The sequence below is a fragment of the Canis lupus genome, chromosome 5, assembly GCF_011100685.1.
Source record: "Canis lupus familiaris isolate Mischka breed German Shepherd chromosome 5, alternate assembly UU_Cfam_GSD_1.0, whole genome shotgun sequence".
Taxonomy (NCBI): Eukaryota; Metazoa; Chordata; class Mammalia; order Carnivora; family Canidae; genus Canis; species Canis lupus.
In genome coordinates, this window is record NC_049226.1 from 83124252 (window position 1) to 83152168 (window position 27917).

Consider the following 27917-nt stretch of genomic DNA (forward strand, 5'->3'; position numbering starts at 1 on the left):
TATGTAGGCGCGGTGAGTAAGATTTAAGTACTGAGGTGCCATCTTTAGTAGGGGGTCCTCGGGCAGGTTTCTTGAGCTTTGCAGACTTCAGGCTCCTTGTCTGTAAAAGGGTTAGCTGGGCTTCGGTGAGATAACGTGGGAGCGGGGCACTGTGGCCACCGGCCTCGCGTTTGGCCGCCCGGCCCCCGACGGCGCTCGGCGGGCGCGCGGCGGGACGGGGACCCCAGTTCGGGTGCGCCGGCGCCCCTTGGCCAGCAGAGGCCGCGCGCGCCCCGGGCCGGGCGGCTCCCGCCGCCGCCGCCGCCGCCTGTCTGCGCATGGCTGCCCCGGCGGCCGCCTGACCGCCGCCCACGCTCCGGCAGCTCGGCGGCCGCGCGACCGTGCGGGAGCTGAGGGGCGGTGGGCGCGGCGGAGCGGGCGGGCGGGCGGCGCGGGCCCGGCAGGGCGGGCGGCGGCGGGCGGCGGCGGGCGGCGCGGGCGGCGGCGGCGGCGGGGCGGCCCGGCCGGGTCCTCGCGGGTCCTCGGCGGGCCCGGGGGAGGGCCCTCTTTGTGGCTGCAGTTGGCAAGATGGCGCCGGTGGGGGTGGAGAAGAAGCTGCTGCTGGGCCCCAACGGGCCCGCGGTGGCGGCCGCCGGCGACCTGACCAGCGAGGAAGAGGAGGGCCAGAGTCTGTGGTGAGCGCGCGGCGGCCAGGCCGAGCCGCCGACCCGGGGGCGCGTCCGGCGGGGGGCGGGCGGGGCGCGGGGGCCGGCTCGCGGGGCTGAGCGCTTCTCCCTTGTCCCCACAGGTCCTCGATCTTGAGCGAGGTGTCCACCCGCGCCAGGTCCAAGCTGCCGTCCGGCAAGAACATCCTGGTGTTCGGTGAGCGCCGGGGCGGGGCGTCGCCCGGGGCCGCGGTGGGCCGCCCGCCGCCCGGGAGGCCGGGGATGGCGGGCGCAGCCGGAGCGGCCAGCCCCCCGCGCCCCGCCGCAGACTCTGGGAGGTGTCCTTTGCGGAGGCCGGAGGCCGGAGGCGCTGGCCTGGACCTGCCGCACAGTCCTTAGTCGTTTGGCCGCAGCGTCAGCCTTGCTTGAAGCGTCTCTGACGTGCTGCGCTGGTCGCCGCGAGGCCCCCCAGATCGCCTGTGTGGGGTGGGAGATGAGGGCATGAGGTTAGGGGACGGGGCCGCGGAGCGAAGGGACTCGGGTCAGGGCTGTGGGGAGTGGGCGCCGGGGTCACTCCTTCATCTCCCTGAGGGGTGCCGGGTCGGGGAGACCCTGCAAAGCACGGGGGTTCCCGGGAGTCCGCACCAGGGACTTTCCCGCATTAGTCCAGCGCTTCTGCTGGGTTACCTGGGTCAGGTTGCTTAGAGGGTCTGGTCTCAGTTTCCTTCTACGAGTGAGGGCGTTTGATCGGGCCCATTGATCAGAGAACCCATTTGTGGAGCCGTTCCTGTAGGCTGGGCGACTGAGACAGCACGGACATCCCTCAGACACTGCACAGGAATCTCAGGCGAATGAGGGACGATCCGTTGGTCGCCGCGCTACATGGTGCTGGCGTGGCCCGATTATGTGGGAGCATCACCTTGCTTGATGTGCAAGAGGATGCTTTTGGGGTCAGGTGTCTAGAAGGTTAAGTGTTAACCTGCAGGGGTACAGAAGGTTAGTGTTGGCAGGAACACAGGTGACAGGAGGGTGTGGGGGTTTGGAAGTTGCCAGAAGCTCCTTGTGGAAGATGATTAATGAAGTAAGTTGGGGCACATTGTGGAAGGCTGAAGAGTTGATGCTTTTTCCTGGCGGCTCTTGATTCTCAAGGGCCTTTTTTTGTTTCTCTTCCATCCCCTAATCCTCCTGGCAATCGCTGGTTAGGTGGTTTTCTCAGTGTTTTTGAAGGGAATTATGGTCTTTAAGTGATTGCTACGGAAGGTCGTAGAGAACCTTTAGAGATCTTCAAGAACTGGGGCGTCAAGGTCATGGGGTCTGTGTTTTAGGGAATTCTGGCAGCAGCGTTGCAGGTGGCAAAAATGAGCAGGTATTGAAGTGAGGCTGACGAGTGTTCACGGCCCAGGTGGGATGTGGAGTATCTGAGAGCAGTAGTGCCGTTGGGGATGGGAGGGCGCCTTTGACCTGTGGAGTGCCTCTCATTTTTCATGTACTGTAATTCCGTCTTATTAGATCCTAAGGGTCCCTAGTAACGTTTCTGGGTGGTGGATCTGAACGTTTTAAGAGATTTTTTTCAGAGGTGGGGGTGGTTGTTACTTGGAGGGGGAGGAGGAGGCGCTTGATAATTACTGAGACCGTGCTTCACAGAGTTTTGCTCAGGTCTGTAATTATTTTCATCAGTATCTTAGCTTTCAGGATGTTTATGAAAGAGAGAGGTACTAAAATCAAAAGTGAATAATAGCTTCTCTTCTTCATGATTGTGAGGCAGGATCAGACTTTTTTTAGTTCAAATTTCCTGGGCTTTAAGGTTAATTGTATTTTGAAAATTTTGCTTTTTTTACGGTAAAAGTTTATTTTGTGAGAAACTAACTCCACCTTTAACTTCCCCAAATGCATGTCTTAAAAATTGTAGGTAGGGCCTATCAATCTACCTTATTCCTTTTTTTTTAAAATAAAGATGACTGCAGTAGAGTATCATTTTAGATCTTGGAATTTGCCACCTTTGCCACCACCCCCAACTGCTCTTACAGCAAAGCCTGCTTTGTTTATGATGAAAGCAGGTGAGACCTCAGCAGCAGGCTTTGCATGAAATTCTTACTTGTTACTTGTATAAGTGTCAAGACTCCCTGTCCTTGCCCAGAATAAATGGTACACTTTTCCTTATATATATATTGTTTGTAGGTGAAGATGGCTCTGGTAAAACAACCCTCATGACTAAACTTCAAGGAGCTGAGCATGGCAAAAAAGGAAGAGGCCTAGAGTATCTCTACCTCAGCGTCCATGATGAGGACCGAGATGGTAAGTGAGGTGTTGGTCCATGGTAAGGGGTATGTGCACACCTTGGACTCTGTGGTTCTGGCTCTGTGCTGTGTCTCGGCACTCTCAATTTTCTGTTTAGTTCTAAGAGAGTCAGTCATGGAAATAGAGGAAATGTATGTCTTTGCAGGACTTTACCCATTTATTTTTAAGTTTACTTATTTAATCTCTACTCATCATGAGGCTCAAATTCACAGCCCCAAGATCACGAGTCACATGTTCTTTCTGACTGAGCCAGCCAGGCGCCTCTACCCACTTTTCCTTTTTATAGTATGTTAGTCAAAATGAGGAATTGGGGCTGTTAGCTATTGCTCTGGGTAGCCCCTAATTAAAAGGAGATATTGAAGGTAGAGTTTCAGATGCACATAAAGGTAGTAAGAAAGATATTTTTTAAAGCTTCTAAAAAAAATGAATACATAAAAGCTTTGGACTTTTCTATGAGGAGAAATGCTTGGCAGATTGATTGGGCACATTGTTACTCTACCACTTTCTAGTGGAGAATCTAAAATTGGTATGATTCAGAGAATAACAGCTTAATAAATATTCACAGGAGAGTTTTCTGAGTCTTTTTGTGACAATGTAGAAATGCTAATTTCCTGTGTTTCTTTCAGTGGAGGAAATAGAGGCTTGGAGGTGTTCTCTCTTAATTCCTTCTCTAGAATATGGGTAGTAAGTTTCCACCTACAGGGTAGTTGGAAATCTTGAAAATAGGTTAAGCACTCTTTTTTTCTTTTTTTAAGATTTTGTTTATTTATTCATGAGAGATAGAGAGAGGCAGAGACATAGACAGAAGGAGAAGCAGGCTCCCCGAAAGGAGCCCAATGCTGGACTCAGTCCCGGACTCCGGGATCACGCCCTAAGTCGAGGGCAGACACTCAACTGCTGAGCCACCCAGGCATCCCCATAAGCACTCTTATAAGGATTAGATATGACTTAAAAATTATTTCTTGGGACACCTGGGTGGCTCAGCGGTTGAGCGTCTGCCTTTGGCTCAGGACATGATCCCAGGGTCCTGGGATCGAGTCCCGCGTTGGGCTCCCTGTGGGGAGCCTGCTTCTCTATGCCTATGTCTCTGTGTCTCTGTGTGTCTCTCGGGAATAAATAAAAAACCTTAAAAAAAAAATTCTTTCTTATGATTATGAATTGGTTTGGAGTAATCATTTTTGGTTACCGCTACTTCATAATGCCTGCTTTATAAACTTAAGCTTTATGAATGGCTCCAGAACAAATAATCATTGGTCCTAAGTTTCATTTGTAGGGCAGCCCTAGTGGCGCAGCGGTTTAGCGCCGCCTGCAGCCCAGGGTGTGATCCTGGAGACCCTGGATCGAGTCCCACGTCAGGCTCTCTGGGTGGAGCCTGCTTCTCCCTCTGCCTGTGTCTCTGCCTCTCTCTTTCTCTCTCTCTCTCTCTCTCTCTGTCTCTATGAATAAATAAAGTCTTTAAAAAATTAAAAAAAAAAAAGTTTCATTTGTAGAAGGGTTATCTGTGTAGCCTAAGGGTGATTTCATTCACTTAAGGGTGTTAGATTACTTCCTTTATGTTTGCTTTTACCCATTTAAACGGTAAAGATCACAGTGTGAGGATGATTATGTAAGGGAGCAAATCCCACCATCTCTGGTTCCCCATTTCTTTATTGCTAAAATGAAGAAGATGGACCTAGGTCCTTTCCAGCAGTATAATTTTTTGATCTCCAAGACTCATTTAATAGAGGTCATGGATAAGGATCGCTTATTAAACCTTGGACACCTGCATTTTATTAATGTTAACTGAGTGGTCATTTTAGAACCCCAGGGATTTGATTCCTGCTTCTCCTCTCCTGGCTTCCTTTGCTGTGCGGAACCTTGCCTGAAAGATACGAGAAAGAGAGAGATAGGAGGTAGGCTTGATGCTTAGGGTTCTTCTTGTATAAGGAAGACAGGCATTCAGGTGCCCAGCTGGACCCACCAGCGTCAGTGTGAGTAGGGCTGGGACTGAGGGGCCACTGAGCCAGGCTTAGAGGGCTTCATATTATCTGAGTCTTTTGCAACCTGTTTCTGTTGGGCAACATGGTTATTGTGGAAAGCACTTGGGTTTTGGAGCCACCGGAACTGATTCAGAGTCCTACTTCTATAATCACTAGTTGTGACTGGCCTAAGCCCTCAACACCTCAGCTTTCTTGTTTGTAGAATTGAGTAACAATAACTATTTTGTAGGTTGACGGAATGAGAGGTGGTGTGTGTTAGGTGTAACCGACTACTTGAGACACAGCGGTAGCTCTAGTACCTTTATAAAAGTATAAAACTTGGGTAGCCCGGGTGGCTCAGCGGTTTAGTGCCACCTTCTGCCCAGGGCGTGATCCTGGAGACCCAGGATCGAGTCCCACATCGGGCTCCCTGCGTGGAGCCTGCTTCTCCCTCTGCCTGTGTCTTTGTCTCCCTCTGTTTCTCTTTCTCATAAATAAATAAATAAATAAATAAATAAATAAATAAATAAATAAATAAATAAATAAATAAATAAATAAATAAATAAATAAATAAAATTTTTTTTAAGTATAAAACTTGATGTAGATATTCTGTGAATTTTGGTAGCTACTTGTATTAAGATGGCATAACCATGTATCATGCCAAAGCATCATATTAACGATTCATTTGCTTTTGAGTTGAAGGACATGTCAACATTTATTTCAGATTCCTTAAGGTTGTCTTAAAAATTTCCTGGTCTCCATTTAGACCTACTTGCAGGTCTTTTTTTGATGGAGGAGTTGCCCTTACCAATGGCTAATTATACATCTTTCAGCAGTATTTTATTGTGTGATGTGAGTGGGTTACAAATAATAAATTTTGCAGAAAATCACACAGGTCGAGTTAATGGTCTCTGGCTTGTCCCTCGTTTGTGGTGGGGCATGACACCTCAAAGAAGCACTGCCTCTAGGGTTGTGAGCATCCGTTTAACATCACATGTGGTGTGTGTGATCTCCATGCACATGGCTGATGATGTGTGGTGGGCAGTGGGAAGAGAAGCTGAAGAAAGGAACCATGTGTGGTGAGGGGAAGACCTTAAAATCAGTGGGTTCCAGGTACAGAGTAGTATCTTTAAAGACATCGATAGAATCCAAACCAAAACCAGTCTAAAATGTATTAGAGGGCAGCCCCGGTGGCGCAGCGGTTTGGCGCCGCCTGCAGCCTGGGGTGTGATCCTGGAGACCCGGGATCGAGTCCCCTGTCGGGCTCCCTGCGTGAAGCCTGCTTCTCCCTCCGTCTGTGTCTCTGCCCCTCTCTCTGTGTGTCTATGAATAAAAAAATAAAAAATCTTTAAAAAAAAATAAATAAAATGTATTAGAAATTTTAAAGTGTAGCTAGATGTAGATGCCTTATTATATTGTTGAAGTACAGTCATGAATATAAATTTTTAACAGCATTATGTTTTAACGAATCAGTTACACAAAAGATAGCTAACAAAATATAGGTTTTTAAAGTATTTTGGAATTTATTGGGAAAGAAGTTAGTGAAATGATACTTTTGATTGTAGGAGTTTTCCCTCAAGGCACTTTCGTGAGAAAAATATTTCTCAAAAATATCTAAAAATTTTTTATTTATTATTTATTTAAAGATTTTATTTATTCATGATAGACACACACACAGAGAGAGAGGGAGAGACACAGGCAGAGGGAGAAGCAGGCTCCATGCAGGGAGCCCGACGCGGGACTCGATCCCGGGACTCCAGGATCACGCCCTGAGCCAAAGGCAGGCGCTAAACCGCTGAGTCACCCAGGGATCCCCAGCTAAGCCCCTAAAAATTTTTTTTTTTAATTTTTATTTATTTATGATAGTCACACAGAGAGAGAGAGAGAGAGAGGCAGAGACATAGGCAGAGGGAGAAGCAGGCTCCATGCACCGGGAGCCCGACGTGGGATTCGATCCCGGGTCTCCAGGATCGCGCCCTGGGCCAAAGGCAGGCGCCAAACCGCTGCACCACCCAGGGATCCCCTAAAAAATTTTTAAAGTAGGTTATTGTGGAAAATTATTTTTTATGGTTTGATCATCTAGGTATGATTTTGAAGCCCTGTGCTTCGTTAAATGACAGCAGTTGCACATTTGTGTGTATGTTTAACTTTTTATTATGGAAAACAAAAAATAGATATAGCATAGACTTATTAGGATCACAAGCTCCGATGTGTTACTTGCCTTAAACCGTTACCTTAAACAGTTCTTCAGCAGTTTTATTTCAACCATACACTCACTTGCTTCTCCACGCTGGATTATGATGAAGCAAATTTCAGACATTATATCATTTCGTTTGCAGATCCTTCCATATGTATGTTTAAAAGATAAGGATTTTTTTTAAAGAGTTTTTATTCATTTGATAGAGAATGTGTGAGAGAACAAGCAGAGGGAGGGTTAGAGAGAGAGACAAGCAGACTCCCCGCTGAAGAGAGTCCAACATGGGGCTTGATCCCAGGATCCCGGGATAATGACCTGAGCTGAAGGCAGATGCTTAATCAGCTGAGCCAGCCAGGTACTCCTGAAAGATAGTGATTTTTAAAAACATAACTATATTCTTTTACCAAAAAAACTAAATCCTTAATATCACCAGGCACCCAGTAATTCATACCTCAATTTGTATACATTATGATTTTATCTTGGCATTTAAACACAAAGGTCCTGTCTCTTTGGCACCCTCTGTAGTATGTGAACACACTGCTTGGTGTGCCTGACAAGAAGAGCTTGTTAATAACCGCGGGCTCTTCATCACAGCTTGCTGCCCCATTGATTGATGATAGCTGAGGAAAATGGGTTATGTAGAATGTGGTACAGTTGACCAGTGAACATTTTAGCTTTTTTTGTTTGTTTAGATTTCATTTATTTATTCAGGAGAGACCCAGAGAGATGGAGAGGCAGAGACACAGGCGGAGGGAGAAGCAGGTTCCATGCAAGGAGCCTGATGTAGGACTCGATCCTGGGTCTCCAGGACCACACCCTGAGCCAGAGGCAGATGCTCAACCACTGAGCCACCCAGGAGTCCCAATTTTAGCTTTTTCTTATTGAAAGCTAAAATGGCTTTCACCCTTTATTCCTCAGACATGGCTGGAGTCTATTTAGATGTGGATTTAATGTATTATGGTAATTAAAATTTTTTAAAGACACTTTGACCAAGGATTACTGCCCACTGAGCACTTGGACTCTTTTCCAGTGAGGATTTCTTTTTGTGTTTTGTGTGGAATTCTATGGTTGTCACCTTCAAGTTTTTTTTTTTTAAAGAGTTTATTTATTAGAGAGTGTGCACACAAGAGTGGGGAAGGGTAGAGGGAGAGGAAGAAGCAGGCTCCCTACTGAGCAGGGAACCTGCCGCACTGAGGCAGGGCCCCATTCCAGGACCCCTAAGATCATGACCTGAGCTGAAGGCAAACACTTAACTGACTGAGCCATCTGGATACCGTGCCCTCAGGTTCTTCTTGATGTGGCTTTTTTCAGCTGTGCTGATGGTCATTGTCAGGTAGTAACCTAGCTTTACTTTTTTTTTTTTTTTTTAAGATCACACGCGCTGCAATGTGTGGATTCTGGATGGAGACCTATACCACAAAGGCCTGCTGAAGTTTGCAGTTTCTGCTGAGTCCTTGCCGGAGACCCTGGTCATTTTTGTTGCAGACATGTCGAGGCCTTGGACTGTGATGGAATCTCTACAGAAATGGGCTAGTGTTTTACGTGAGCACATTGATAAAATGAAAATTCCACCAGAAGAAATGAGGGAGCTGGAACGCAAGTGTAAGTAAAATAGAATTTTCTTAATTGGAAAATTCACTAGTCTCTTGAATGGTTCAAGCCACCTTCCTTTCAGTGTCAAGAGGTTACAAAGCTTCCCTTACAGAATATTTGGTTTTGTTTGCACCATTTACCTCAAAATTGCTCTTACAAATTCAGTAGTCAGTATTTAAAGCAGTCTTATGGGACGCCTGGATGGCTCAGCAGTTGAGCACCTCCCTTCTGCCCAGGGTGTGATCCTGGAGTCCCAGAATCGATTCCCACATGGATTCCCTGCATGGAGCCTGCTTATCTCTCTGCCTGAGTCTCTGCCTCTCTCTCTTTGTGTCTCTCGTGAATAAATAAATAAAAATCTTTAAAAAAATAAAGCAGTCTTATTCTTTTTTTTAAAGATTTTACTTATTTACTCATGAGAGACAGAGACAGAGAGAGAGAGAGAGAGAGAGAGAGGCAGAGACACAGGCAAAGGGAGAAGCAGGCTCCATGCAGGGAGCCTGACGCAGGACTTGATTCCAAGTCTCCAGGATCAGGCCCCGCACTGAAGGCGGTGCTAAACTGCTGAGCCACCCGGGCTGCCCCAAGCAGTCTTATTCTTAAGCATCACAGTTGAAGAAAGTAAATGAGTCCATATTCCTTATTATCGTCATTGGTTCTTTTTTAAAGTAAGAGTTCTTCCCTCCCCCTCAAATTTGGATCAGTTTTGTGGGTCTTTACGCTTCTGTGTTAGTCTGGCTGCTGAGTTAACATCAGTGGGTGTGGAGATTTACTGTGGGATCTGCAACTTGAGTCCATTGTGCTGGGATTCCATTGATGCCCTATGGACTCTCTTGTTGACAGGTTTAAAGGAAGCCCTATAAAAGACAAATCTTTCAGCTTCTACCTTCATTCATTTTGGGATCCAGCAAATAGGATTTTAGTTAGAAATAGGAAGGTTTTTTGTTGCTGTTGTTTGTTTGTTTTAATTAAAATGGAAAACTAATTTAAGACTGAGGACACCCAGGTCCTTTTGACAGCAGAGAACTTTCAAATTAAACGAAGTTTGTTTTGTTTTCCTTAATGTGATTCAGAAACTTACTTTTCCTTTCCCTTGCTTCTGTGCACTTACATCAGCTTCTGTCTACTCGCCAGGGAAATGGGAGGGGCAGGGGCTAGAGCTGTGGCAGTGTTCACCAGTAGCAGTCTTGGGCAGGGCTGGCTTTTTTCCACAGGATGACATCATTGCCTTTAGTGAATTAATGAGGACTTCTAGGGCATGACACACTGGATCTTCACGCTTACTGGCAGAAAGGTTCAGAAATTTTGATGTGCTTTCCAAATCAGAGCTCTTGCTGTGTGCCTTCCTATCATAAATTCCTCTTGTTCCTGTCTGACATTAGCTAAAACAGAGTTTATTTAACATCTAATTCTTTGGTCTGCTGCGTGCATGTGTGTTTCCTGGGTCACCCGCATGTGTGCTACAGTGGTTGTTATGCAGCTCAGCTCGTCTGTCTTCAACCACTGACCTTTCTAGATAATGCCTCTTTTTTCCCTGAAATAGAGACGATAAAGACTACTTCTTAGAATAGTTCTGAGGCTGAAGAGCTGTTTGTTTCTCACTGCACATTTAGCATATTACCCATATTAATCGGTTAATGCCCTGGAGATTTCAGCCTCTGAATCTGTTTTCTGTTAAAACCTTGTGAAGATTTTTAAAGCAGAAAACAAAGATCAAGCTAAGGATATTATTCTTTCCCAGATAGGGAAGGTATATGTCTTGTACCAGGTCTGTTCTGGGAATTGGAGATGTACACAGCCGATAAGATGCCTGCTCTTCTGAGCTTGTATTCCCATAAACTATTGAATTTATTTTGTGCTTAGTCATTGGTGTCTGTCACTTAGGATTAGATTCAGCTGCTTGTGACACAAAACCCAAATTAGCAGTGGTTTAAGAATGAAGTTGATTCCTCTGTCCTGTAAATGAAATCCAGAGGTAGGCAGTTCAGGCCTGGAAAGCAGCTCTGAGAAGGCAGGTCAAGGACCCTGGCTTCTTTCTGCTTATTGCTTTGTCATCTCTAGGGTGTGGTTCTCTTCCTCGGGACAGCTGGAACTGTAGCCTTCACATCCGTGTTCCAGGCAGCACATGGAGGAAGAGGAAAGAAGAGCTGAAGGGTGCATGCTCAAGTCTTCCTAAGGAGGCTGGGAAATGTAGTTCTGTATAGCCATGTGTTCTGTGTATCAGGGTTGGGTTTGGTTATGAGGAAGAAGAGGAGAGGACACGGGAGGGCAACTAGCGATTGCTGGAACCACGTCTGTGCCTCATGACTCTGGTTAACCTTCTGAAGGCCTTTGTTTTCACTGCCCTTCCTCTGAGATGTTTGGAGGGTAATCATGCTTTGTGTTGCTTGTTGAAGGAGTGCCTTTGTTAGTGCTGGCTTTAGGTTACATTTTTATAAAGCAGTCAGCCATCTTCTTGCTCATCAGAGTCCCGTTTTGCAGATTAATTGGACTCTAGGTATTGTATTGAATGGGTGAAGGGCTGTCACCCAGCCTAGTTCCCAATCCAACACCAGTCTCTAGTCTTTTAAGTTTGGAATGCTGCTCCACAGCGAGCCGCTCTTTGAGATTTTGGTTCCCCAGTGGTCCTGAATCTGACAGCTGTTTGGCTGGCAGTAATGGGGGAGGGCAGAGCAGCACCAGAGCTGCTGGAATGTGGTGCTTGTGTAGGTTAGTCTTTCTTGCTTTATGTCTGGGGCTTCCCTTGCTTATCAAGTATAGAAAAAAGATTAGGGGGCAGCCTGGGGGTGGCTCAGCGGTTTAGCACCGCCTTCAGATCAGGGTGTGATCCCGGGGTCCCAGGATCAATTTCCACGTTGGGTTCCCTGCATGGAGCCTGCTTCTCCCTCTGCCTGTGTCTCTGCCTCTCTCTCTTTCTCTCTCTTGCTGTGTGTGTGTGTGTGTGTGTGTGTGTGTGTGTCATGAATAAATAAATAAAATCTTTATTAAAAAAAAAAAGATTAGGTACTGTTTGTGGGATCTTTCCAGGACTGTGGAACTAGTGGGTGACCAATGAGGTGGGAGGAAAAAGATGAGAAGTGGCAGCAGCTAGGGTACAACACTCTGATCTCCTTCCCCTACCCACTTCCACAAGATGCTAAAGGAGGACCCCAGGTGTACTTTGAAATGTTGGCCATCCCACCATTAGAGAGAAATTATTAATGTGGTATGTGTTCAGCCTAAGGGAAATGCACATTTTATTATCTGAATTACACATTCTTCGTATTTATCTTCCCTTTATACCAACTTCTATGTATGCATACTTACTCTGCCTTCCAACTTTCTAAAATTCTCATTTCTTAAAAACACATGCATGTTTCCTATGGTTGCTAGATAGTCATAGTTAAGTCATTCCTTTAGACAGTGACTAGTCTAACCCAGGGTTTCCCAACTATTTTTACATCCTGGCATAAGTAGAATACAGCAGTTCACGCAGGGCACTGGGTGATAGAGTTTCCTGGAGCATACTGCTGGAGCTGCGCCCCCCACCACCCCACCGCCTCACTTTCCCATGGCCATTTAGCCAACTTGTAACTTGCTCCAGGCTCTGCCATGCTCCCTGTCTTGGAATTCCTGTTTGAGTGCGTCATGTGATGTTGGGCAGTGATAGGTGTTACCCAGACTTAAGCCATTGTATCTTCTATTGATTTGAAGATTTGTTAAAATGCTTTCAAGGATAAAATTTGAGAACCTGTGATTTCCTTAAAATCCTTCAACAACCGTGCTAAGTTCATCAGAAAACCCTTCTCTGTTTTGTTTTGTTTTTTTAATACAATAAAGATCTCTTGACTGGAGTGTTTATATTGACAATGAAATTACATGAATGAAAAAAAAAAAGAAATTACATGAATGAGCTTAATAAAGAGAAGTTGTAGGGTTCCTGGCTGGTTCAGTCGGCTAACCGTCCAGGTAACTGTTGATTTCAGCTTAGGTCATGAGACGAGCCCCAAGTCATGCTCTGCACTGGGTATGGAGCCTGCTCAATATTCTCTCTCCCCCTGTCCTTCTGTGCCATCCCCTTTCCCTCTCTTAAAAAAAAAATGTTTAAAAAAAAAATGTTTGAAACCTGTTCTGTGGACGGAAGAGTATGTGCACCTCTCTCTAGATTCTCTTTAATACAGTTACTTCCTTTTCTTTTTCTTTCTTTTTTTTTTTTATTTGTTATTTCCTTTTCTTAATGAGCATGTTGTAGATGGGACTAAAAGGCATTTTAGTCCTTTTGTCCTTTTGGGTGTAGAAGGATAGAGCTGTGTGTTTGCTGCTCTGGCTCAGAGTAGCTTTAATTATTATGTCCTTGTTCTCTGGCCTACATGTAAGCCTTGAAATACCCACAAAAAGTTATGGGTCCATGGACTTTGTGTTCACTTAGCTTAACCAGGGCAATTGACCGTTTTGAACTTGAAGAAGGCCTCCCCATGGGATTGCACTCTTGGCCTGAAGTAATGACTGTGTGTGCCAAGAATTGGGCATTATGCTGCTGATTTCTTCATATGTTAGGCAGGAAGAGGTCCGTCAGCACCGCATAGTGACTCAGGATCTTCTAAAGATGAGATAGTCCACGAGAGTCAGAGAATGATGAGAAGTGGATGGGCTGGCCAAGCCCTGCGCGCTCCTTGGTTTGGACATATGTCGGCTCTATGGAAACAGCATGTTCTTGTGGAATTCAGATGGTTTTACTTGGCTTTTTTTTTTTTTTTAATGTTAGGTATATAAGAAATGTGGTTTATTTTTCCTAATAGAAACTATTAAAACCTTAAAAAAATTTTTTTAAAGATTTTATTTATATATGGGGGGGAGGGGCAGAGACATAGTCAGAGAGAAGCAGGCTCCATGCAGGGAGCCCGATGTAGGACTCGAACCTGGGACTCCAAGATCATGCCCTGGACCGAAGGCAAACACTCAACGGCTGAGCCACCCAGGCATCCCAAAACCTTAGAAATTTTTAAAACCTGTTTAAGGGATACTTGGCTGGTTCAGTTGATAGAGCATGCAACACTTGATCTCAGGGTTGTGAGTTCAGGCCCCCACATTTCGTTAGAGAGATTACTTAAAAATAAAATCTTTAAAAAAAAAAGGTAAACCAAAAAAAATTAAAACTGATGTAAAAGCTGGATATAAGTAAAGCTGTCCAACAGAGAGGTATGACTGCTACTCTGAAGTTACAGTGCTCAAAGTGAATGTCAGAATTTTGCATCACTACATCCAAATCCCTAATTTTGCAATAGGGCAGATTTGGGAATTTTGTCACCACTCTTTATGTTTTGTGCTTATTACTGTTTTTTTGGTTTTCTAGAACTGACCTGTGTGGTTTTTATTTGTGTGTGATTTTCTTTTCCTTTTTTCAGTTGTGAAAGATTTTCAAGACTATATTGAGCCTGAAGAAGGTTGTCAAGGTTCCCCACAGAGGAGAGGGCCTCTGACCTCAGGTCCTGATGAAGAAAATGTTGCTCTGCCACTTGGTGACAATATGCTAACCCATAATCTGGGAATCCCAGTGTTGGTGGTGTGCACAAAGGTATGTGCCCAGGAATTCTACATCTGGCTGGGTTTGGCCAGTGAACAATCACCATCTAAAAGAAACTAAGAGGCTTTACTTGTATGTGTTCCTATAGGAGAGTTGTACTAATTCGGGATTCATTAAAGTACATTGATTAGGTCAGGCTAGAAACTATTGTCATATAATGTTGCTAATGGAAACATGACATCACTCACTTTGTTCATAGTTTGAGTTAATTTTTCTGTGAAGCACTGTCAGCTTTATTGAGTGAGTCAAACTCAGAACTAAAAGCAGTTTTCTTAAGGCTCTGTGAATCAGTTGATCTTGCCTAAGCTGATGGTTAAAAAATAATATGGAAGAGCAGAATTATTTAGGGTTTTGATGTCTTAAAGTCTGTTGGATTTGAGGTGATTTTCAGAAATAACACTAAAAACAGAAGGAAGGGAACTCAAAGTTTCAGTTTGTTCTATCCTGTAGAATGAATATATGGGAATGAAAAGTTCAGTCATAGAAAAATAAAATTATTTCTCTTACAAAAAAAAAGTTTTAAAAACATTTTTCATTTTTGGGATGCCTGGCTGGCTCAGTCAGAAGAGCATGGGACTTGATCTTGGGTCATGAGTTTGAGTCCCACATTGGGTGTAGAGATTACTTAAATAAAGAAATAAACTTAAAACACAACATTTTGGGTTTTAAAAGTACTTTATTCCCAACCACAGAGTGTGCCATTTGCATTATATTCTGTGAGACAAGAGTTCTATGGTTTGTACAGTGCACAGCTATGTCTCATGGGCCTGCTTCTTGATGTGACTATTTGTTTTTTTTGTTTTGTTTTGTTTTTATTTATTTATTTATTTATTTATGATAAGCACACAGTGAGAGAGAGAGAGAGGCAGAGACATAGGTAGAGGGAGAAGCAGGCTCCATGCACCGGGAGCCCGATGTGGGATTCGATCCCGGGTCTCCAGGATCGCGCCCTGGGCCAAAGGCAGGCGCCAAACCGCTGCGCCACCCAGGGATCCCTGATGTGACTATTTGATTCTTAAAACAACTGTGAAGTGGGCAGCCCCAGTGGCTTAGTGGTTTGGCACTGCCTTTGGCCTGGGGTGTGTTCCTGGGGTCCGGGGATCAAGTCCCATCTTGGGCTCCCTACAGGGAGCCTGCTTCTCCCTCTGCCTGTCTCTCATGAATAAGTAAATAAAATGTTAAAAAAAAAAAAAAAAAAATGGTGAAGTGATCAGACTGTTAACATCACCACTTTATGGCAACCCGGTGGCTCAGTGGTTTAGCGCCACTAAACCCAGGGTGTGATCCTGGAGACCTGGGTTCGAGTCCCACTTTAGGCTCCCTGCATGGAGCCTGCTTCTCCCTCTGCCTGTCTCTGCCTGCCTCTCTCTCTCTCTCTCTCTCTCTGTGTCTCTCATGAATAAATAAATAAAATCTTTTTTAAAAAAAAATCCCCACTTTATAGCTCTGGAAACTGTGGCCCAGGATGAAAGAAAAGTCTCCGGTTGCTTTTGGCTCTTGCTAATTAATGCTCAGACCTTTGGCTATGGCTTTCTTCCTTGGAATTATGGTGCTGTTCCCATCCTCAGCAGGAAGAGAAGCAAAAGATGACTTCTTTCTCTTTCTGTCTTCCTGCAGTGTGATGCAGTGAGTGTCCTGGAGAAGGAGCATGATTACAGGGACGAGCACTTTGACTTCATCCAGTCACACCTACGGAGGTTCTGCCTTCAGTGTATCCTTGGAGCACTGTGTCAGGGCATGGGAGCACAGGCTCCCCTCTCTGCTAATCTCTTCTCCAGATGGGGCGACTTCGGAAAGCTAAAGTACTTCCTGAATCCAGAACAGTCTTCCATCAGAGAGAAATTGTATACATCTTTTTACTAGTTTTGTATTTTACTGTATTAGAATTTGAGACTTACTAATTTGTGTCTTATATCACTTACTTTTAATGCTGTGCATTTGATAAGACTTTCATATTAAGAAAGCAGATATGGGTAGTCTTACTGCCAAATTACTTTTATTCTATTTTAGAAATCTTTTTAAACTTTGCTCTTTTGCAGAAAAGAGTAATTACCCAACACAATATTGTTTTAGATACCATAAAGTGTATCTTTTTTTTTTTTTTTTCCCACAAAGTGTTTCTTGTTTATGTTTTGTACTGCCCACGAGAGAGATACTGTGTTAGCAGTCTTTTGAGTCTTATTTCTGTAAAAATACAATAGCAGTTGTTGCTGCTATAGTCCTATACCCTGGGATATGGGAGTGAGGGATAGGTTCCTACCACTTCATCTAGGCCTTTTATCTTGTCCAGCTCAGTGGAGAGAGCTGATACGTATGAGGTACCCATTTTTTGTAAAAGATACACCTAACAATAAGCTGGGTCACATATGAACATCTATCTAGGAACAAATCTGTGTACCTTGGATATGCTGAGGGTGTTTTCCTGGGCTGACCTTAGAGCCATTAACTTTACTGCTTAGGAACCAACCTTATGGGTCAAAAGATAGCAGTATGTGTTAAAAAATGAAGCGTGTGGCCTATGCCAGCATCGACATGCTTTTCACTTTTGACATAGTTCATCTGTTACTATTACTGTTTTAGCTTTAAAAGTTTGAACATTTTCTACTGATCTTGTATTGATCAAAAACTGATTAACCTGTGAGTAGTTCTTTGAGGATTATGCTTGTATGTGTTTGCTTTTGTCTGCTTTTGTCTCCTGCAGTGAATTGGTTTTCCTTAAGCAAATTGATTAGATGGAGCAGCCTTGATTTACACATCAGTGAAGGAGGAGAAAAACCTCGACTTGTTGTATAAGTACATTGTTCATAAAACATATGGCTTCCACTTTGTCACACCTGCCTTAGTTGTGGAAAAGGATGCAGTTTTTATGTGAGTTCCTTATAGGTGATTTCAAATGCTACCCTTTATAGTACATTTGCTCTTCACATTTTATCCTTCCAAGTAAGGTACCTTCTGTCTCTGTCATACACAGCCAGGTTTCTACTGCCTTGGGGCGAAGTGCTTGGGCTGAACCTCACAGGGGATAGATACACTCAGCTTCTTTCCAAATTACTTGCCATCCAGATACATGCCTGCTTCTAGTCTAAGAAAAGTAGGTTGAGTGAGGTCGGGAGTGCTGCATTTCTTCATTGAGAGCAAGGTGCCAAAACTTAAGCCAGCCATTTCTGCCACTTACTGTCAGCTCTGATAGAACACCGGCTGGAGGAAGGAGTTGAAATGTAGGGAGTTGGGCTTTGGAAACCCTGATGTCTTCCATTGAAGCATCTGATTTCTCTGCCCATTGGCAGGGATGGTACAGGCACCATCATTGGTGTACCTATCAGCATAGGCTTTAGCTATATTGAATGCTTATTGTGTTTTTGGCATTTCATATTTTAGGAGCCACTGGGACTGATGGTTCTGGGCAGAGACTTAGGTACCTGTTTGTTCCAGTTGGTGTCTTTCTGTCCCTGGAGAATGATGAGTGTTTTGGATGCATGAGTTAATGTTGAAGCTGTGGGATCTCTGAGAGACTTGTGCTAGTAGATCAGTGTTGTAGGCTTAGATAATTCTCTTTTCTCTTGATTTGGGAATTACAGTTCATTCAGCAACTACTGAGCACTTCCTAGGTACCCAGGTTCTATGCTAAAGACACAGAAATGAATGTTCATATGGTCCCTGAATATAGTGTTGGGGGGCAGGGCTAGGGCAGTAATGGGGTGGTGGGGGCAGTGTGACAGGGAGGGTAGAGGGGCTGATGCCAGAAAGCGGAGTGTGTGTGTGCTAGGCAGGCCAGAAGTAATTGGGGTGGTGGGGAGGGATGGTTTCTGGGAGGGCTGAAGATAAGAAAGCCAAGAGCTCTTGGGACTGAATAGGGTTGCTTCCTGAACATTCAGGGAGAGCCTCATTTGGGCTGCTCACAAATGGCAGGGCTAGAGCCTTGGATGGAGTTTTAGAGAATTGTTGTCTAGAGCAGTCAAGCAGGCACCAAAGACACAAGCTCAGTGAGTAGATGTGTGTGCCCAAATCACTTGGGATCCTGAGGAATAAGAATCCCAGGAAGACAGGTTGGGGATGGGTGCTGATCTGGAGAAGAGAAGCATCTCACAGCTTCTGAAGAATGCCTGGGTCCTGCTGATGTCTTGATCACATCTTCTCCCTTTGCATCTTTGATCCTGTTGTTGATTTAGCTATTTGGGAGCTCTTGAAGTCTGCAAAACCATTTGGGTGGAGCACCCTGGCTAAAAATGCCATCTGGGTCATAGAGCTCTGAAGCAGAAGTTACATAGGGAAAGGGAGGCCTCTGAGAACAATTAGTTGCCATTTTTTACAGCTTGTAGAGTTCGCGAGTGTGTTGTGTAGGACATTTTGCAGTTGTTCTTTGAGGAGAGTCTGGTGGGAATGTAGGTTACTGTAGTTTAACTTAATGGAACCTGGGTGCCATCCTGCTTAGTGATATCAATTAGGGCAGCACCCATGAAGGAGCCTCAAGGACTCCTAGTGTCCCCCTGGTTTGGGGCCCAGGAAAGTGCAGGTCCTGATGCCTTGCTTTGCTCTACATCTTCCCACACAGTAACATTAATGAAACAATCCATGAAAAAACTGTTTTCAGAAGAGTTCTCAGAGTTCCTGTACACCAAAGCCCAAGAGAAACCATCTCGTCCTGGGTTCTGTCCTCTGTGCGGTTTTCTGCATCCTCCGCTCTGTCAGAACAGGGCCCCTATTGTATCCTTGCTCTTCCGGGTGGAGTTGTGTGGAAACTCTAAACACTTCCTGTGGGTCAGCATGTGTAGCCCGTGAGATCTCATTCTGGCTCCTTAGATCTTGGGCCCCAAGAGCTCAGTCTAGAGCAGGACCTGCGATGTCAAGCTGATAGGTTATGCCAGCACTAAACTTTGACTTGTCTGCCACAAGCTACAAGGCAGCCCCAGCAACTACAGATCAGATCTTGTGGGAAAGGCTCTCTCACTGGGGAGCCCTCTTTAACCCAGAATGTGCTCTAAAGTGTGCTATGAGGCAGTCCCAAGAGAAATCAATCCCTGTTTCCTTCCTTTTAGACCTGCAGGCTGGGACAATGAAAAGAAAATAGCCATTTTACATGAAAACTTCACAACTGTGAAGCCAGAAGATGCATATGAAGATTTTATTGTGAAGCCACCTGTGAGAAAGGTACCCAAGTCAGTCACTTTGAGTTGTACGGTTTGTGTTTTATATTTTGTTTTTTTGGGGGTGGGGGGTGGCGGGGTATGGGAAAAGAAACCTATAAAGTATGTTGGGGCACCTGGGTGGCTCAGTCATTGAACAACCTACCTTTGGCTCAGGTCATGATTCTAGGGTCCTGGGCTTGAGCTCTGCATCGGGCTCTCTGTTTAGTAGAGAGTCGCCTTTCCCTCTCCATCTGTCCCTCCCCACTGCTCATGCCCTTTCTCCCTCCCTCCTTCCCCTCTCTCTAAGGTAAATAAATAATATCTTAAGAGATACATGTTTTACACACTGACCCATTTTCGGGAGAAGAAAAAAGTAATTAGACGGCCTTTAAAAAAAAGTTCAGCTCAAGTCTAGTGTTAAGTACATAGTTACGGGCGGTGGGCCATGAGTGATGGAGTGCCCACATAGGATTGGGTTGTGGTTTCCCACTAAGTCCTGACGGTGCCAGCACTGCCTCTGGATACCTGTCAGGAGATCTCTGTGCTCTTCTGATCTGCAGGCCCTGATCTGGGAGGTGTTATATAGAATCTACCAGACTTTAAAATGTCAATTGGTGACATGCCAAGCCTGTCTTGTCTTGGAACAGAGTTTGTTCCAGGCTAGAGAAACATAACTGTGCAGTTGCAGCAGGGACTCTTCCTCAGGCCTGTGTTGAGACCTGAACCCAAGATTCTTCTGTCATTGAGAATTCTGACAGCAGGTTGGGTGTTCTTGGCCTGTGACCACAAATGAGTATGTCACTTCACTTCACAGCTGGTCCATGACAAAGAGTTGGCAGCGGAAGATGAGCAGGTGTTCCTGATGAAGCAACAGGTAAGAAGCAGCAGTGAAGCCAGAGGATAGGCCTTCTCATGCATGAAATGCCAGTCCCCTGGGGTGAGGTTGAGGGCAACACAAAGAGCCTCTAGCATTAAAGGGGTTATAACCAGGTCTCCTTGTTCCCTCCCATTTCTAGTATTGGTACAGAGTAGGTATTAGACTGTCTACCTCAGGTGATCCCCTGCCTGTTTGCAGAGTCTTTTTTTTTTTTTTTAACTTATTTATTCATGAGACACAGAGAGAAGCAGAGACACAAGCAGAGGGAGAAGCAGGCTCCATGCAGGGAGCCTGACGCGGGACTCGATCCTGGGGTTCTAGGATCATGCCCCAGGCCAAAGGCGGCACTAAACCACTGAACCACCCGGGCTGCCCCTGTTTGCAAAGTCTTAACAATGAGAGGCTTAGTATTATTTTAAGTAGCCTTTCTCTCTGGAAATTAGGTTTCCTGGCAGTTACCAAGTGCCTTTCCCTCACTTCCATTATTTTACATAGCCCCAAACAGCAGGTCAGCTGACATATCCATTTTGGATAGGAGAGTAACTTCCCCAAGCTGACAGTTCAGAATGCAAACCCACTCTCACCTTTCTGTTCTACTAGGACTGTTAGGCGTGTCTCTTAGACGTGTCATGGGTCTGCCTGATGGTGCAGGCAGCTCAGCAGGTTGGAATGTTGGTGGTTCTTTTGCCAATTGATCCTGCCTCCTGTGGTCTCCTTGCTTTCTTAGCTCCAAAACTGTTTATTTGGATTATTTTTTTTGCCATATACCAAATTGCTAAATTTAAACTTTTTGCATGCATAGTAGATATAAAATCTATGACTTAGTTGTTGTTATTGGTGCCCCCTAGTGGAATACTGGAAAGTGTTTCTGCAGACCTTCCCTGCACTCTGCAGGCCTTGGTTAATGGCCAGTGTGTCTGTCTCTTTGCAGTCACTCCTTGCCAAGCAGCCAGCCACGCCCACGAGAGCCTCCGTGAGTACCTTAAACTAAATGGGGCCAGTGTTGTAAGTGTCTTCAAACTTTATGCCATTATTTCTAGGAGCGTATATGTGTGTGGGCTTTTACATTTTTGGAGAGAATTTGGTTTCCCTAAAGGGCCAGGAACATAATAGGGACTTCAGAAAATGATGAAGGAATATAGTTCTGGGAAATAGAGTGAGCAGGCCTTTTTATCTTGATACCTGTTCTCTAAGGAGAAACAAGTTCTAGAAAGAGACTGAGCTGAGGAAAAACCTCCCAGTCCTGCCACCCCTCTCCCAAAACTGAAAAATATCCTTCAGAGAATGTCTTCGTTTTTGGAGTATGTATTTCCTGTTATTTTTTATGCCTATATGTAACTTGGGCTGGTTTTGGACTTAGGAATCCCCTGCGAGAGGATCCTCTGGCTCTCCAAGAACTCAGGGCCGGGGAGGACCAGCCAGTGTACCTAGTGCCTCCCCAGGCACGTCAGTAAAGAAGCCGGATCCAAACATCAAAAGTATGTATCCTGTCTCTGTGGAGAGTGTTTAATCTTAGACCTGAGCCGTGAAGGGGCTGGGTTACCGGGTTTGATGGTGCAGACTCATGACAGCTGGGTTCTTTTCCCCAGGAAAAGGGGCTATTTTCCATTTTGCCTCACTCAAAGGGAGGGGGCTCACCGTTGGCAGAGACCAAGGCCTATCCCTTAGTTGGAATCAGTGGCCCTTGCATCTTGCTCTGTGTAAGACCTCAGGCTATGCAGAGAGGAATGCAACATAAGTCATTTTAAAATGTGTGTTTTGAGGGGCTCATGGCTGGCTTAATTAGTGGAACATGCGACTCTTGATAGCAAGGTTATGAGTTTGAGTCCTGTGTTGGGTGTGGAGATTACTTAAAAATAATTTTTTATTTAAGATTTTTTTTTAAGATTTTATTTATTTATTCAATTTTTTGTAAAGATTTTATTTATTCATGAGAGAGACACATAGAGAGGCAGAGACCTAGGCGGAGGGAGAAGCAGGCTTCCCGTGGGGAGCCCAGTGCAGAACTTGATCCTGGGACCCCGGGACCATGACACAAGCCGAAGGCAGATGCTCAACCACTAAGCCACCCAGGCGCCCCCAAAAATAAAAGATCTTAAATAAGTAAATTTTTTAGAACATGTATTTTGAAAGGTGCCTGGCTGGCTTAGTCGGTAGAGCATGTGACTCTTGATCCTAGGGGTCATGAGTTCAAGCCCCACACTGGGTGTGGAGATTACTTTTAAAAATAAAGTAAATACAATAAAGTATATATTTTGAATCCTTGGTTTTGTTTCTCATTTTTATATGATTACCATTTATGAATTATGGAATTTTCTTCCCTCTTCACTTCTCTTGTCAAGGTCACTTACTAGTTTAAGTAGCCCTTATCCCAATAATTTAGTAATACCCAAAGATGTTGGCTGCAATGAAACTCTCAAAACAAAATTTTATTTAATCCTGGCATGTGTGATAACTATCTCCTATTTAGAATGAGCTTTTCACAGCAGCTTTGGAGTGTTAAAGGCTTACAAAATTTTGAAAAACACTGCCTTGTAGACAGGGAGATGATGTGGAGCATGAGTTATATTATGTCCCCAAACAGATGGGAAATCTAAACAGGTTTGCACTTAATTAATCATGCTAACACGTAATTAGCCTTGGCAGAGGCAGTATAAAAGGAATCATGGTAAATGAATGTGCTCAGTGTCTGGGGAAGATGATAGCCACAAATGGATAATTCCACGCTGAAAATTAGTTTTGTGGTGATGTGATGCTTTTTTTGTTAATGTTTCCATAGATAATGCAGCAAGTGAAGGTGTATTGGCCAGCTTCTTCAACAGTCTGCTGAGTAAAAAAACAGGTTCTCCTGGAAGTCCTGGTGCTGGTGGTGTGCAGAGCACAGCCAAGAAGTCAGGTACTGAAGGGTCCTTGGAGACTTCTGATCTTGTGGCTGAGCAGTGTTGAGGGTGGGGGATGGACAAGAGTGTCTGCTTTTCCCTGACATGTTCTGAACAGCCAAGCAAGTAAACACATCTCCAGCTTATACTGAGCAGTTGGGTGAATTGAGGTATATTCTAAACTGTACATGTGACCCTGGTGTCAGAACTATTGATTGGAGGTCATTGTCTAGCATGTAACATTGACATTTTATTTATTATATTTAATTTTCTGTGATCCTTTATAAAGATTTTTGTTCACTGTCCCTAGTCTTTTTTTTTTAAGAGGTTTTTTTTTTTTTTTTTTTTTTGAGATTTTATTCATAGAGATGCAGAGAGAGAGAGAGAGAGAGAGAGGGGCAGAGACACAGGCAGAGGGAGAAGCAGGCTCCATGCAGAGAGCCCGATGTGGGACTTGATCCAGGGTCTCCAGATCACACCCTGGGCTGCAGGCGGCGCTAAACCGCTGCGCCACCGGGGCTGCCCCACTGTCCCTAGTCTTGCCATGAGCTGGAGCCTGTGAACCCTCCCGGTCTCACCAGAAGGGCATCATTTCCTCTTCCATGAAGCTCCCCCCTTGTTACACTCCTCTCTGTGGCAGCCCACCTCCTGTCCTTCCATGTGGGCCATAGGGCAAGTCTATGTCTTGGAGGCCTCTGAAACAAAAGAACTAAGTTCCTTGGGAATTACCCATTTTGCTAGGAAGCTTGGGGCCCTTTTAAAAAGGGTTTTGCTTTTACTTTTTCAGTGACTCTAAGGAATGTTAATACAGTGTTTTCCCTAATTGGTATTTTCAGATGAAAGAAGGCCCGCAGGAGATCACTCCATCCTCAGGTCAGCCAGGCCTTCAGGGGCTCCTGAGTTCTTGGAGACTCTCAATCCGGTCTGGTGGCCCAGGCTCTGGGCTAGTAACCCCTCACAGGGGATAAGGGTCATTTCCAGGCCTCATTAGCACTTGATAACAAAGGAATGAGTACTGACTTTGTGCAGGATTGAAACGTCTGACCTTAGTCTTATATGATTATTGAAACATGGTATTTCCAGACTACCTATATGAGTTACAGTTTATAATTAAAAACAAAACCAAACACTTGTTCTGTCTGAGGCAGGGAAAGTAGTTTGAGCAGAAACTCACACACCACCTCTGAGAAGGTGGTGATGACAGTGCATGAGGTTGGGGTTGGGTGGTGAGAGTGTTTTCTGAAAGGCCCTTATAAATTTGGCACGAATGCATGCCCAGACACAGGGCAGTTATGTATTCAGGGAACACAGACCTGTGATGTTAGGAATTAAGGAAGGGTTGAATTAGGGTATCTCCTTATAATCATTGCAGTGAAAAAAAGACTTGCTTTCATTCTTATTGAGGTTTGTTATCACCATAAGTAATTATAGAAGTCTTTTAGTTTAAAAAAAAAAAAGTCTTTTAATTTTAAATATTCCTTTTAAAAAATTATTTGCTGTTTTCTCATCACTGCTGCCTTTTTTTTTTAATTTTTTTAATTTTTTTTAGGACAAAAGACTGTGTTGACAAATGTTCAGGAAGAACTGGATAGAATGACTCGAAAACCAGACTCCATGGTAACAAACTCTTCAACAGAAAATGAAGCCTGATCCTCCTTAAAAAGTGCATATGTAAAATGACCAAATAACTATGTATATTGATCTGCTAAGACAAGGATTTTTCTGATATGGCACATGCTATCAGTTTTTTGGGGCAGGGGAGATGAACTTAAAATATACTTCAGTGACTCGTCCGAGTATGAAATGCACATTTAGGAAGATTATGTGTCAGACCCCTTTGTTAAGGATAACCCTTGGACTCTCAGGCATGCAGCTCTCTCATGGGAAGCAAGTGCAGCTGGCTTCTGGTGGAAGGGAAGGTAGATGAGAGAAAGAGGGCCCGCTTTCTTTCAGAGTGGAGCAAATGAGACCAGGAAATCATTGATCAGAGGGTGGTTAGTCTGACCAGTTGCGTGTTAGCGAATTCACTTGTTCTTGGGAAGCAGATTAAGTAGCAGCAAGTCCAGGAAAGAGAAAGACTGAAAGGAGGAATGAGAGAAGTGATGGTGGGGAAGCTGAATGTTGAAGGAGATGAGGAAGGCAGAGATGAGCAGTGTGAGTAAATACTGTGTGTTCAGTTGAAAGTCGAATAATCATTTTTAAGACTTAAAATCAAAAGCATTTCCAAACTAAACACTAAGAAAGAGGGAATTAGACTTGTTCTGAATGCATCTTTAACTTCAGACAGATTTGTAGACTGTGGGGATGCCTGAGTCAGGTGGAGCTGACACAGGGGTGGGGAAGATGGCAGCTGCTCCAGACTCGTGTGTGGCCCAGGCCATGTCCTCGTGGAATGTGCTGGGCTCCACGCGTGTGTGTCCTGACAGACAGTCACTATGGGACGTGTTTAAAGTCAGCAGTTACAAAATTAGTTTACTTTGAATTGTGTTTTCTAAATAGCTCCTGCTTTGTTTTTTAAATTAAAAAAAAAAAATTTTATACTACCACAGGCTGGCCTACTAATAGAGAATGGATAACCAACCTCTCATTTTACCATAATGCAATGTGCTACAGAAAGTTTGAGGGAGGTTTATAATGTAATTGCACTCTGATGAATTGGCTTGCACCAATCCCTGCCTTACGGTCTGTGGAAACCTTCACAGAGTTCCATTGATGCAAAAGGGTCTTGTCCTAGCTCTCTGGTCTGATCAGTGCTATCAGATGGACAAATAAGTGTGAACGTTATATATTGAAAATGGAAATGATACAGTTCTCTTGTTTGTGTTTTTCATAAAATGTAGCGTTTTTTTCCTAATGGAAATGAGTTTCAGTGTCTCCATTTAGGGCAAATTATTCACATCGTCATGTCGTACCACTATTCTGGAATGACTTCTGTGGATTTGAAATGGCACTTTTAATTTTATATGTGACACAGAATATTTGAATGCAAACACTACCATTAATTTAATGTATAAAACATTTGTTGTCAAACCAAGGGAAAAAAAAACACAGCTCACTTATGTGGAGTTTACTTTTTTTATGTGAATGTTTGTTGTACTGTGTCTGAGCATAACTTCCCTAATGTCATTACTTTTACCTACCACATTCGACTGACCACTAACATAGTACTGGGCATAACTTAATATCCTGTGTTATATAACAAGACTCTAAGACTGTCTTGAATTGCTTTTTTGTAAAGGTCTGAACACTGTTAAGGAGAAAGCTGAGTATTTAGTTGCCTTTCTGACAAAAATAAGTTTCTTGTGCCAGTTTTATTGTTAAAAATATACTTTTTCACCCCTTTTTAAATTCAGTTTTTGTTTTTAAATGTATCGTGGCTTCCAATGACTAGATTGTCTAGATAATGACAGTAAACTGACTGTACTAAGGATAGTTGTGGTGTAGTGACCAATAGATGCCCAAACGATTGTGACCATGTTGATGGTGGGGTCACTTAATCCCTCTATAGCAGCTAGGGTGGGGGTGGGGGACAAAATGAGTGACCTCAGAAACAAAGAATTGTTGGAAAGGCACATGCCTACAGGGGATACAGTGTGATTTCAAATTTTAATGCAAAATTTTACTTTTAAAAATTTTTTGTCATTTAAACTGATAAGCACTTTTGTGTCAGTATAAAATGTACTAAAACTGATGAAATGCTAAGACACCTGTCTTGTGAGGGAAGGTTTCTTGGAGATCACTTTTGGTTTCTTATGACAAGTGGATGCTCCTAGTAACAAGACACTGGTGCACGTAATGTCATGTGCTCAGTGGTTGCCAAAGTCTACCAACTTTGGGGAGCTGCAGGGTTCTTTTGGGGGTGGGGGGGGGGGGGAGGGGAGATATTTTTTCTTATTTTGGGGTTTTCAAGCAGTGGAACCAAAGGCCGAACAGTAAACAGCCTTTACTTTTTAAAGTAAAATTCCTTTTATTTGCAGAATACACTTGTATGGTAGACTGTTAAAGACAATTTTATGACTATTTATATATATTATAGTGATTACATCTGCTGTTTGTCTTTGAAATGGAAAAATCAAAGAAATAGCCCAACCTTGAAGATGTGGCCCCAATATGGGCCAGAATTGGTCTTTCCTAAAAATGCAACGGGTATGCTGCTAGAATTATTTAATTTTGTTTGCACTTTTTTTTTGATTGGCATTTTAAAATCACTATTTAAACTGAAGACGTTGTCGTGTTTTATTAGTTTAACAAAGTTGAAAAGTGACTGCTCTGTACATCATGACCTTTAACAATGTTGATGCTGTAAGTGAAAGTTCACTGTCGTCTCTATACTAAGTTTATTAGTGTTTTTAACTTAAAATTAGGACTGCAGATTATTCCCCCACCAGCCTTAGTCCAGGGGTGTGGCTCTAACCGGATGCAGTTATGCAGTCATGTGGAACCTTGCTTTCTAGTGCTGGAAAAGAAGATGTCTCTAATTACTGGCTTCAATAAATACGAATCCAGACTGCTTACAACTTTTGGTGACTTTCTTTATGACAAATAATCTCACTGAAGATAAGTTGAATTATCTGCTAATCATATGGCATATCCACCATGTAGCAAAAAATGTATACCTCTCACTAAAAATTAATAGAAATTCTGTTAAAGAAGAAGCATTGAAGCCATACTTTGAAGTATGTGGAGTTCTAAGCTGTGGGTACAGAACAGTGGGTGTGAGTTATCCAACATATTTTCTTGCCTCTTACATAAGTTTTTGATCAGCTGAATTGGCCTAAGTAA

The 27917-nt window shown here is 44.0% G+C and overlaps 1 protein-coding gene across 2 annotated transcripts; it reads left to right on the forward strand.

The window, feature by feature from the left end:
• The first annotated feature begins 512 nt into the window (after window positions 1-512).
• DYNC1LI2 (dynein cytoplasmic 1 light intermediate chain 2) lies at window positions 513-27652 on the forward strand. 2 transcript variants are annotated; one of them, XM_038538769.1, is made up of 14 exons: window positions 513-674; window positions 788-861; window positions 2823-2939; window positions 8469-8699; window positions 14075-14244; window positions 15871-15964; window positions 16986-17121; window positions 19290-19401; window positions 20194-20253; window positions 21188-21229; window positions 21617-21734; window positions 23036-23152; window positions 23972-24008; window positions 24685-27652. In XM_038538769.1, the coding sequence occupies exons 1-14, from the start codon at window positions 568-570 to the stop codon at window positions 24725-24727; spliced, it is 1458 nt and encodes a 485-aa protein (XP_038394697.1). In that variant the 5' UTR covers window positions 513-567; the 3' UTR covers window positions 24728-27652. The 2 variants fall into 2 exon arrangements, with proteins under 2 accessions (XP_038394697.1, XP_038394695.1); XM_038538767.1 differs by lacking the exon at window positions 23972-24008.
• Window positions 27653-27917: the final 265 nt, after the last annotated feature.